At 39.2% G+C, this 12,706-nt stretch overlaps 1 protein-coding gene across 1 annotated transcript in view; it reads left to right on the plus strand.

Moving 5' to 3' along the window:
* The first annotated feature begins 323 nt into the window (after positions 1-323).
* Positions 324-12,706, plus strand: part of glcci1a (glucocorticoid induced 1a) — a 126,951-nt gene continuing 114,568 nt past the window's right edge. Inside the window, exons 1-2 of the mRNA XM_048608377.1 lie at positions 324-1,083; positions 11,105-11,256. Coding sequence (XP_048464334.1) covers positions 684-1,083; positions 11,105-11,256 — 552 coding nt within the window. The 5' untranslated portion in view covers positions 324-683. The remainder of the gene's footprint in view (positions 1,084-11,104; positions 11,257-12,706) is intronic.

Genomic DNA, 12,706 nt, shown 5'->3' on the forward strand with positions numbered 1-12,706 from the left:
CAAACTGAGCACACAACTAGCGTATAAATGTCAATCACAGGTGCGTCACACACGCGCACGCTCAGAGCCCCATGAATAGGTGAATCAGGGAGAGCGGCTCCGGGCAAGGCTGCCATTCGATGATTTCAACATCCAATAGTGGAGGAGGTTACAGTGACCTGCCTTCCACCCTCATTTCGTTTCCATTGGTTGGGGAAGTGAGATGTCAATCACAACATCATCTTCGGCCAGCAGCCAATAAAGTGGGGAGTCACCACGAGCAGCGCTCTTTGCCTACAATTGGTCGAGAGAGGTGTCAATCACCATGTTCCATTGGAGCACCAGACTGTCGGTCTGAGCTACAGCTCGCCCTTTGATTGGCGCGGGACAGGATTCCCTGCTTGCAGCTGGCTTGTCATTTATGCGTAGAGCTAGGTTGAGGACAGCAAGGCGAATGATTGAGACACACTGCTTGGGATTAACTAGAGGCACTTTAACAAGCAGCATCTCAACCGGACCTATTCGAGGGAAAGAAGAGGGAGAGAGGGGAAATAAATCACTCATAACAGAACATCGTTTGGGAAAATAACCAACATATTCTTGAACGACCTGGGATCTCTGGTGTGAAGATCTTCCTGCATTTCGAAACAATACATTTGTAGTAATTAATATCAACAACGCTACTGTATTAAAGCGATTTCACCATGTCCTCGTCGTCACAACAAACGTCTCAAAGAATGCGTCGCAATGGCTCGCCGACTTCGAACCGCCTGCAGCCCATCAGGGCCACCGTGCCCTTCCAGCTTAGACAAGGCAATAACAGCCCGACCCGCTCCTCCTCCTGCAACGGCACTATTAGCACCAGCTCACCGGCAACAGCCACAGCTCACTCTACATCAACAGCAACTGCAACCACCTCGACCTCAACAGCAGCCACATTCACCACCCCCAACGGACAGAAACTTTCCCCAACATCATCGCCCACCTCTTCATTCTGGGTTCCGGCTACAATTGTCGCCTCTGACGGACGGATGAGACATAGGCGGTCATCTGACAGTAGGAGCCCACCTGAAAGAAGGAGCCCTAGCTCTCCTGTTTATAAAGGTATAGAAGGATGCCAAAGAGACAGGCTATTGTTATTTCTATTAAGTTAAAAGAGTAGAACGGTACAATTACGCGGTGTATTTTTCAGCTTATTTACTACTCTTTTATCCAAATATGTTTACAAAGGTTGGTACTTCTAAAAAGATTACAAGTGTATTGAGTCAATACGTTTAGAAAAGGATAATTGGGATTTTTTCCACCAATTGATAAAGAAACGTCCATGTATTCGTTAGTAAAGCTTCATAGAAGCAATACAACTAGGGAGATCGGTATTGTTTAAACGTAAGGTGTAGGAAATTGCAATTGTTTATTTTCTGCGTGTGATTAAGATACAAAAAAGAACTGCAGGGATTGGCGATTTTTTTTGTTAATGCAGAAGGGAATGTAAATGACATGGGGCGGGGGGGGGGGGGGGGGGGTGGTGGTGGTGGTGGTGAAGCTGTGTGGGCAGGCTAGGCAGAGACCCAGAACGGATTTTTTTTTCTCTCTGGGACTTGATCTACTACATGATGTCAGCTTTCCATATCCATGTATGAAGCAATAATAGATTGTTTTATTAACGATGATAAAGGGCACATGAACAGTTTTCTTTATTAACTTGCAAAGACAAAATCTGAGAACAGTTCGTTTCCTTCTCACTTTAAATAATCTATCTTCTATGTTTCAGAAACCGTGCACTTTATATTTACACTGTCAAAATGTAATTGATAGCAAGTGCAAACGGCGGCACAAAGTGCATTCATATACATTGTAAATGCCAACAGCATTTCATTATTTGCCCAGTTGTTTTGTGTCCATCATTTCGAATTCCATTTGCCCCTTCCAAATTCTGATAAACAGCAAATTGAGTTTTGCCTTATATTAAAGACTGTAAAATGCTGTAACTTGGGGGGCGTCAGGGTGGGGTGGTTGTGGTAGGTGGAGAGTGGCTGAGAAATGGGTTGCCTTTTTAACCATTATTTATAAAGAAGATTTTCACTTCCCACCAGTGCTCGTATTTTGTTACGAACGAAGGAAACTATTGCTTCAAAACAGCAAGAACAATATAAGGTATTTGAAGAGGTCAAATAAAGCAATACATTTTAATTAAAATAAGGTACATTGTGATACAATGAGAAAATGACGTCTGCATCCTGGCGTGCTTAGTTTTGCAAGGAGTCACGTCTAACCACCATAAATGGCTGCTATTTTTGTGTGCAGGTGAACTTTGAAGCTGGATTGTCTATTTGCAGGCAAAAACGTTCTCGTGTTATATTCCGCTCGGTATCTATGTTTATGTGCACAGCTCTAGATTTGATTAATGTCAACTTTCATTGTATTGGGTATTTATTTTAACCACTAGATTAAAATTTCACCTTTTCCCAATGGCTTTTAGGTTGTTTACGAGCCAGCTGCAGTAATGAAACCAAGGTATTGAGGTTATGGCTTAGTATTTTACCTCCAGGTTCACGCCTGCTGATGCAGAAACTTAGATAATTTTCCAAATGGGAAGGGGGAGGCGAAGAAAGACATGAATGAAATGAAAACAATAGTTTTAACTGTCTCTGCCCATACACATGCGCGCGATTAAAAAGCGGTTCTAAATCTGATTCTAATCACTTGCGGCCTTTCCAATGTGTGCATTTAAGTAGGAGGAGAATATATTTTAAATGGCGATAATGATATTCAGTGCCGGAGAATGGGCTGCTTTATTGCAGAGCTGCCGAATGTACTTGGCATTCAGACAGTAACACATGGACCGAGGGCTTGTGGCATTTTAATTCATTCAGGGGCCGTAGCAAAGGGCGACCCACAAACCCAACTAAAACGTTAAGCTTGCATGAAATACACGCAGTTGTGGACTTTGCTCAGAAAAGCCTAACTATCCAGTTGCATTTTAATAATGATTGAAACTGTGAACAATTTTTACATAAATCTGTAAAGATTCCGATCTCTTAACTTGGTCAACTTCTTATGGTTACCAGATATTCCGATTTAAGGAGAAGTCGGTGGCTTGTTCGCTTTCCAATGTTTACATAACGCGGTTGCTGCCTGACCTGGTTTCCATGAATTGGACATTAGTTGTCTCTGATTTCCTGTTGCCCTTCTGATCTCTGCCGAAATCTCGTGCAACAATCCGAGGGTTTCCAAAAAGACACCTTGTGCCGTACATCTTTTAACACAATGACCAGTTTCAATTACCGTCAGCCATCCTGTGCAAACCACTATTGCGCATTTGATGCTTATTTTGTAAATACCTGTATACAAATTAGTATTCTACGCAGCGTTCTCTATTCGCAGATCTTTCCATGAATGTCAACACCTGTATTAAAAATAAATGCAAGTCATAGATTCTCTCGGAAGCTGCAGCTAGCTGTCACATTCGGTCTGTGAGCAAGGTGGCGGGCCGGGAGCCACTGAAGGAAGGCAGTGCTGAAAATGGGCTTCCTTGTGTGGGAACTAGAGACTGTGTCTGTCAGGGTTTATTGTAAACGAGCTGAACCATAACGCGACGAGTTCAGGTATGGAACAATAACAAAGTTGCTGGAAAAGCTCAGCAGGTCTGGCAGCATCTGTGAAGGAAAAAACGGAGTTAACGTTCGGGTCCGGTGACCCTTCCTCAGAACGGAATGGATCAGGTATGGATCTGTTCCAGTTGGTTGCTTTATTTTAGGAAGAGACAACCGTTTAAAGATCAGATTGATTTCTGTTTGCAATCTTTGGAAGGTTTGCATTTTTTAAAAAAAAAGTCAGATGAGATCGTTTTACCGGGATGCCAACAATATAACTTCATTCCTGTATTTTATACTAGGACGATTACATTTGCTCCAGCTTCATTCTCTTTCCTGGGACGAGAGTACCATTCCAGATTTCTGTTGAATATTGCCGTTGCGTCAATGTCTTTTAGATATTTCGGTGTGGAGGACTATTTGAGCGCTCGATCTTGTAATATTGCTCGGAGTTTGGCTGAAATAAAGTATTTATGACTGGGACTAGTTTTTATGTACGAATCCCAGAATTAAGACACTTTTATTTTGGTTAAAATATTCAGGTTAAATAAATAGAATTTTTGGATTAAAATTTCCTTTGGGTAGAAATACATGCATATTTTGGTTGGACATGCACAGTGGAAAAAAAAACTTGTAACTTGATTTTGTAAAATAAATTCGAATTGTACTTTAATAAGCTCATGGCCTTGACAAGTGTCAGTTATTCTGAACAACAAATGGTCTTTTTGGTGAACAGATAGGTGGCAAGCAAAACATATCTGTTCACTTCGTCTTCCTCCACCCTGTCTTTAGCATAAATAACACTTTCTAGTTGCTATCAGTTGTAATGAAAAGTTGCCAGACTGAGAAGTTTATGCTTTCTCCCCACAGATGCTGCAATTTCTGATATTTCACAGTACCTGTCAATAGATTTATAGTCCAGATTCCTGTATGCTAATTTGTGATTGACAGACCTTGTCATAATTGGGGTAATATATCATAATTCCATTGCTCAGTAATAATTTGGCCTAGTATCATTTACAATCAGAGCAATGTATATGGGAAAAATAGAAGTTTCCAACTCTGAATAAAACTCATTGTCTTATCCTGTCTTTCCCAGCTGTCTGCTGGAATAACCCAAAACTAACCTCAGTGTTCTGTTCTCTCCCAGAATCACGTATCATCCTTTGCTTTGATCTAACTTTACTCTGAATAACATAACAGTATCCTTCTCCTCTACTCCAAAGTCCCAATAACTTTAAAGGCATTTCTCATAAGCTTTCTCTGTAATGTCTTGGTGATTAATTTTAAATTAATTACTTTTTTGCTGATTCCCTAGGTAAAGATTATTTAATCTATCTCAAATTTATTTGATAAAGATGTTTGCATAACTCTTCTCTTAGCCTTTGTGTTTGCCATTGTGTCTGGTATCTTTAATAAGTATAATTTCTCATCCTGGTGAATCTGTTTAACTCTTTGTTTCTGAATTCAATGGCCCTTCTGTAATTGTGTGGCTACAACCAATTACAGTATCTATCTAATATTTAGACTATATTCAAATGTTAAAATTACTCCTCTAGTTAATATCCCTATTGATAAAATCTAAAGTTTTATTGGTCTTTATAATGCATTCAGTTTTCAGCACCAAATCTCAGGAAAGAATGTTTATCCTAGACGGGACATAGTACACATTCATCAGAACTATACACTTGGGGCCAAAGGGTTAAATTCTGAGGACAGGTATCATTAACATAGTTTGTTTATCCTTGAATTTAGAAGATTGAGGGATGACCTACTTGAGATTTTATACAGTAAAAGTATAAACTAATATACAGAGAAACTAAGGAGAAAAACACTTCTGGGGAAACCAGAACAAAAGTGCGTAATTAAAGTTAGATGAATTAGGAGTGAACTCAAGCAGCATTTTCTCATCAAGGATTGAAAATTAGAAGTCATCTGTAAACATGTAAAATAAAGCATTTTGAGGGGGGAAGAAAACAAAATATTGGAGTAAGCACAAAATGGAATAACACACAACAGTGGTGATGAACGGAGCCGTCTAGGGATTCAGTGCAGAACAATGAAAGTTTGGGTACTGCAGAAGGTACAGTAGTTTTGTATATTATCCACCTCCTTAAGTCTATTCCATTCTACTAGATTACATATGATCTGCATTCATGGATTCTGGATTCATTGAAATTTTTAATGTTACACACAGATTTTTTTGTTTAATAAGGCTACAGATGGGTGTATAACAAAGGCAAATAAATGGAGTTTTGGCACAGATCTGACAATGATGTAACTCAATGTCAAACAGTTTAGAGCTGAATGGCTGATTCTTGTCACGTGTACCTGAACCTTTTTGGGAATTATACATTTGAACCCTGAGGTATCTTTCCATTATGTGTCTAGTAATTCCTTGTTTCTTTCTCACCAAAGGGCTCTACATCACACTTATCTATATTCAATTAGCAAAACCTGTAAATATTTTCTTCAAGTGCATGGACAATCTCTATTAGTGTGCAAACCCTTGAAAATGTTTTACTTTGCATGAGTGGTAATTTAAAGGGGGCAACTTATTCACAGTGCCATGTGACATTGAGTTGCCACACAGCCTTGCAAATTATAGGGAACATTGATAAGCAGCCTGTCATTTCCACTATACTGTCTGTTTGCTTGAAATCTTTTATATTCGTTTCGTAGTTTGCTAAACCTCCAAAGTATGACATTTGATATACAATAAGGAGAATGGCTTAGAAGAGATAAACAGATTCAGGATCATTCAGGAGCTGTTCAAGGTCCTTTATTATTCTGCCAAATTCAATGGTATCTTGGTCATATGAAGTACTTGTTCCTGCATGCACTGTGGGATTATATATTTAGTCAAACACCACAGCTAGGGCTATTGTAGTGCCATCTCAGCTCCAGGACATCTCTGCACAAATTCCTGAAGGTGGTATCCTAGGCCCAACTATCTTCACCTGCTTCACCAATGACTTTCTTTCAATCATAACATCAGAAGTGAGGATTTTGCTGATGCTTGTACAGTTCTTAGCACCATTCTCAACTCCTCAGATACTTAACCAGTCAATGTCCAAGTGCAACAAGACAAAAACAATATAAGAACACTTGGGCTGACAAGTCACAAGTAGCATTTATGCCACATAAGTGGCAGGCAATTGCCATCTCCAATAAGAGGCAATTCAACCACTGACTTTTGATAGTCAATGGCATTACCATGACTTAATCTCCCATTATCAGCATCCTATTGGTTACCATTGACCAAACACTGACCTGGGCCAGCCATAAGAATACTGTGGCTACAGGAGTAGGCCAGAGTTTAGAAATCATGGAGTTAGTAACTCATCAATTGAGTGGATTTGGAAGGTGCTGTCTAAGGAGACTGGTGAATTTCTACAGTACTTCTTGCAGATGGTACACATTGCTGCCGAGCGGCAGTGGTAGAGAGAGTGAATGTTTGTGGATGTTGTGCCAAAGCTTGAGGCAATTCCAACAACACTGAAGAAGCTCGATACCATCCAGGACTTAGCAGCCCGCATGAACACTACCATCTAGAAAGACAAGGGCAACAGATAAAAAGGAGTGCAATCATTTGCATGTTACTCATCAACCTCCTCACCATCCTGCCTTGGAAGTGAATTGCCATTCTTTCAGTGTCACTGGGTCAAATCCTGGAACTCCTTCTGAACAACACTGTGGCTGTACCTACCAAATGGACCGCAAAGATTCAGGAAAGCAGCTAACCAATGCTGCCTTGAGTGCAATTATTGAGGAATAAATGCTGGCCCAGCCAGCCTTGCTCACATCCCCTGAATGAGCGCAGTATTACAAAAAATGGGTTTGCATGAAATTTCAACGTGCAGGTATGCAGAAGTCAAACCATCGTTTCCTGTTCTTGGCATTGCTGTGTCTATTAATACTGTAATTAGGTTGTGCTAAAACAGACTTAAATATCCCCAATGTAACATGTTAAAAACAAATTTATATTAATTTTATATATTGTTTGGATTCTACTTATCACTGTAATTTTTTTCCTTTGACAGTGTTGTTCAGGCTGATAGACAAGAGTGCCTTGCAATGCAACTATGACAATGCTTAAATCCCAATTATAAATAACATCATCACTAATTGGGATATTTCAATTATCTTTTTGCGATTTTTCATGACGCAAGATCATATCAAGTGCAAGGCATCATACCATAACCGAAAGGTTCTGCAGCCATGCTTGTTCCTTCATATGTTCTCTTTGATTATGAGAGATTGACTTATTTTAAAATATATATATTAGTATCCCTATTGGTGACCAGGATGAAATATATTTTAATGAGTGATGCTTCATTTAATGTAACTTCCCAGTTATGAATTCATGAAACTGACTGAGTTGGTGGTGTATAGCTGCAGGCTGAAACTTGTCAACACCTAGCTGAAAATTAAATGTACTACCATTTCAACTTTGAGTTCCCTGATTGCATATCATTTCATTCTGCTAAACATTGAAAATATGTTTTGAATTCAATTCTTTTTACAGTATTACTAGTATAATTTTAATACTGTGACACTTTACATAACAATAAATTTCCACACATTCACTTGTGTATTAATTTGGCAGTCTGATCTCTGGACTTGGAATATGATGCACTTAAACTTGCAAGGCAGTTTTGCTTGCAAGTGTAATATTCGTAATCTTTGTTTAAAAACATTTGTAGTAACTATATCTTGGAGAAATGGGCTCAACTCATTCTGATTCTGGCCTTAATTAGCTTTTACTGTAGAAATTTATGTTGGGATGTTTTGATTTGGAAAGAAACATCAACCTGTGTTTCACAAAATGGAAGTCTTCCCATGGAGTGGCACGGTGGCACAATGATTAGCACTGCTGCCTCACAGCACCAGGGACCTGGGTTCAATTCCACCCTCGGGCGACTGTGTGTATGGAGTTTGCACGTTCTCCCCATGTCTGTGCGGGTTTCCTCCAGGTGCTCCGGTTTCCTCCCACAGTCGAAAGTTGTGCAGACCAGGTGGACTGGCCATGCTAAATTGCCCATAGTGTTCAGGGATATATAAATGAGGTGTGTTATAGGGGGATGGCTCTGGGTGGGATACTCATTGGGTCAGCGTGGACTTGTTGGGCTGAAGGGCCTGTTTCCATACTGTAGGGATTCTATGATCTATGATATTCCTATATATATAGTAATATTGGAGGGGAATGATAGGAGTAGAAATCATCAGCTTGATTTGGGATGAAACACCTAAAATATTTCTGTTTTAGTAGCCTGTTTAACACATTCCCTTTTAGGCTGCTGCATTGCTATACTAATTCAGAAGACAATCAGCTGCTTAATCAATGCCACTGTCATTAGCTTTTTGGTGGCAGGTGTAGGTGCAAAAGTTGCTTGGTGTACTTTGCTTTGGCTTTCTTTACATCTTTTCTTTCCTTCTCTTCCTTTTATCAATTGATAATGTATTTGCTTTCCTATGAATTTCCCTGATAGAATAGTTCAGAGTGGTAATTTTCTGTATGGGAGGCTGTGGACATGATCTCTTTCCTTCTGCTCAGTGGCACATAACTTTATCTTTTTGATTTTTACTCTCATAAAATGATTCCTAGCTTTTTCTGAATGTTTGCTCTGTTGTTTGATCCCTATTTTCCTGGCCGTGCTATTAAAATGATCATTCCATGCCAAAACACATGAAGCAACAATGAGTTTTGTTCCCTGAAATGATCATCAGCCATGTGTGAATGTGATGTTCTGCCATGTGTGAATGTGATGTTCTGCCATGTAAGGCCTACTGCTGACAGCATCACAGGAATTGACATGATGGAAGTAATGTCAATTCCGTATTTGTTTGTTCTGGATGATAACAGAGTGTAATCCTTAAAGATTATGTGTATTAACATGTAAATAATCTGTGGAGGCAGTGAAGCAGACTTAGTGACAGTTACAGAATTTTGTAGTTATAACGTTGTTACTGCATGCTGGTATTGTCTCCAAGTTTCTTTGATGGCATCTTCATAATATGGACCATTATTGTATAGATGAATTAGGGCTAGGAGTAGGCCACTCAGCCCCTCACAGCCAAGCTTTCTTGGTGATGTGAAATTTTGCATGTCAGTGATTTGTCCAGATTGTGTCGACTGTTCTTAAAGTTCAGTTCAAAGCAAGTCTAAGATGCAGCTCTTTAGAGTAGTTGATGCTGGTTATTGCTGTGGAGGAGATACAGTGATCTATACGGTAGCAGTAAGATGCAAACTGATTTAAATAAAAATATGGGGGCTGCTTCTTTGCATATTTGTCTCTTGCTCCTCATTGAATAGAAAGGTGTCAATATACTGGAAGACTTTTTTTTCCTGTAGCACAGTGATGTCATGATATTTGTAGAAGACCCAGGGAGCCAGAATCATTTACCAGTGGCAGATCTAGTTGATTAAATAATTGTACCCTTGGTTAATATTTACTTTGCCTATTCAAAATAATTGAGTCTTTTTGACGAGGTCTTTGATCATAAATATCCATATAAGTTTGGGTTTTTTTGCTTTCAGTTTCTGAATAACATTGTAAACTTAAACTTTGCAATGAAGCTAATTGAACTGAGAAATAATTTTATAGTAATTGACTTAGTGTATTTTAATTTGTGACCCTTGGGAATCGCTAAATGGATGGCATTCAAACCAAAATCTTGCACAAACTCTCTTGCCTGGCTACTATACAGTGTTACCCCTAGGATGTAGAAAGAGCTTGCAGGATATGTCTCATTTTGGAGAAGAATGCTACAGTCTTGAACTAACACAAATAAGTGATGGTGGGAGCTCTGGAAGGATGAAAGAGAAAATAGCTTTTATTGTGAATCTTTAGTTTACAAGTTTGCAATTTTTAAAAAAAATTCATTCATGGTTTGTTGGGATTAGTGGCCAGGCCAGCATTCATTGCTGTACGTCTAGGGTCACACATAGGCCAGACCAGGTAAGGATGGCAGTTGCCTTCTCTAAAGGCCATTAGTGAACCTGATGGTTTTTCCCAGCAATCAGCAACACTTTCATGGTTATCATCAGCCTCCTAATTCCGTTTTTTTACTGAATACAAATGCCACCATCTGCCACAATGGGGTTCAAACTGCTCCCCAGAACATTACCTGGGTCTCTATATTAATAGCCTAGTGATAATACTACTAGGTCATTGCCTCCTTGAGCAGGAAGACAAAATCGTGAGACAGATTGTTTATGGGACCAGGATGTTGTCATCGCCAGTAATTATTTTTCATCTAATTTTGAAATGGTGCAATGTTAGTGACAGAGGAGCAAGAATTGTTGTAGTTAATTCTTAGTAATTATGTGCGCACAATGTTATTTTAAGCCATGCATTGTTAACCCCAAAGTATTTGCTTGTACATATTGAGCAGTATGCTTGATGGGCCAGTTGTTCTTGATTAATTGTTTAACATGTCTATGAAGACTTTTATAGTAGATTTGTGGGACCATTCTGACCATCAGATCAAGTGTTTTGTAATATTAGTTGTTCTTTTGATTTTCACAGTTGAAAGATCCAAATCTCAACAGATGAGAACCTCCAGTACAATCCGGCGCACCTCTTCTCTAGATACCATAACAGGACCTTATCTCACAGGACAGTGGCCACGTGATCCTCATGTACACTACCCATCATCTATGAAGGATGAATCTACACAGGTAAAGAACAAAATTAAGATTTGGAGTCTATTGCAATGAGTTGTTGTTATTTTCTGACCTTGGTCAGTGTATAATCACCACTCATATTTTTTAATACTTGATCCAAAGTAAATTGGCTTTATAATTTAGCCATGGAAACATATTTTGAATGCTAATATTTAAAAATCATTCATTGTTCAGCTCTTGTTGCTGTTCTCTGCGTTAGGTTTAGGAAATTCCAGATTAATAAAGAATGTATTAGTTACTATGTCAGTTTCAGTCATTGAACAGAACTACTGTCCCTATTATCGTCATCTCACAACTAGAGATGTAAGAGTATATCACCTGGAGATTATAAGAATGAGAGATGATATCACTGAAGTATTTAAAACTGTTAAGGATCTCAACAAAGTAGATTTTGGGCATTAGAATCCTTCGGTTGGGAAATCCAGAACTGGAGGCTACAATCTCAAGATAAGGGGTTGATCATTTAGGACTGAGATGAAAAAGTTGTTAACTGAAAGGATTGTAGATCTTTGAAAATCTCTATCTCTGAGGGCTGTGGGCACTCAATTGTTGAATATACTTGAAACACAGAATGATAGATTTATTGATACTAAAAGAAGTGGCAATAAATGCACACCTAGCCAGCAATACACACATCCAATCAAAGACTTTTAAACCTAAGCAATGTGGGCACACTGCAGGAATGTGTAACTGAAATAGGATATCAGTTGAGATTGTAATGGAAAATTAGGCTTCGTCAAACCTTTTCTATGTTCTTAAGTAGGTATTGCACATTTGGGCTTTATCCTGACTGTACCTGACATTTTCTGAGATGCCTTGTTGATAGTGCCAAACAAAGCATTGACGTTGTGGTTGTGCGGGGATTTATGATGTTGCGTGTTTTATTTCCTTAACATTAACACTCTGATGGACCCAGTGAATCACTGCTGGTGGTTTGCCTACTAGAATCTCTGGATTGTTACCTCCGCTATGTGCCAATTAGCAAAGGGCACATAGAATTAGTGAAATGAATATGAGGCTCAAAGGTTGGTGTAGGAGAAGTGGGTTCCAGTTCATGGAGCATCAGTACAAGGAATGTAAGGCTTTGCTGGTGGAACAGTCTGCGCCTGATCTGTGCTAGGACTGTGTTCTAGCAAACTGTGTAACTAGGGGAGTAGGGAGGGCTTTAAATTAAACAATGTGGATATACGGGTTCCACCTTGGGTAGGGGCAGCAAATCGAAGGATGCAGTGAAGACAGGAGAGCAAAATCACAATATGGGAAATGAAGTGTAGAGAACAGGAGGGACAGGGAATAAATCTAAGGATACACCAACAGCTCACCCTTAGTTAGTTTTATGTTTAGTCCTGGAAACATTTTGATTTTTAAAATCATTTGTTGTTCAGTTCTTGGTTGCTCTTCTGTATATTGGGCTTAGGAAGTTCCAGGTTACTGAAGGATACAC

Source organism: Rhincodon typus, chromosome 2 (genome assembly GCF_021869965.1).
Source record: "Rhincodon typus isolate 14 chromosome 2, sRhiTyp1.1, whole genome shotgun sequence".
Lineage (NCBI taxonomy): Eukaryota > Metazoa > Chordata > Chondrichthyes > Orectolobiformes > Rhincodontidae > Rhincodon > Rhincodon typus.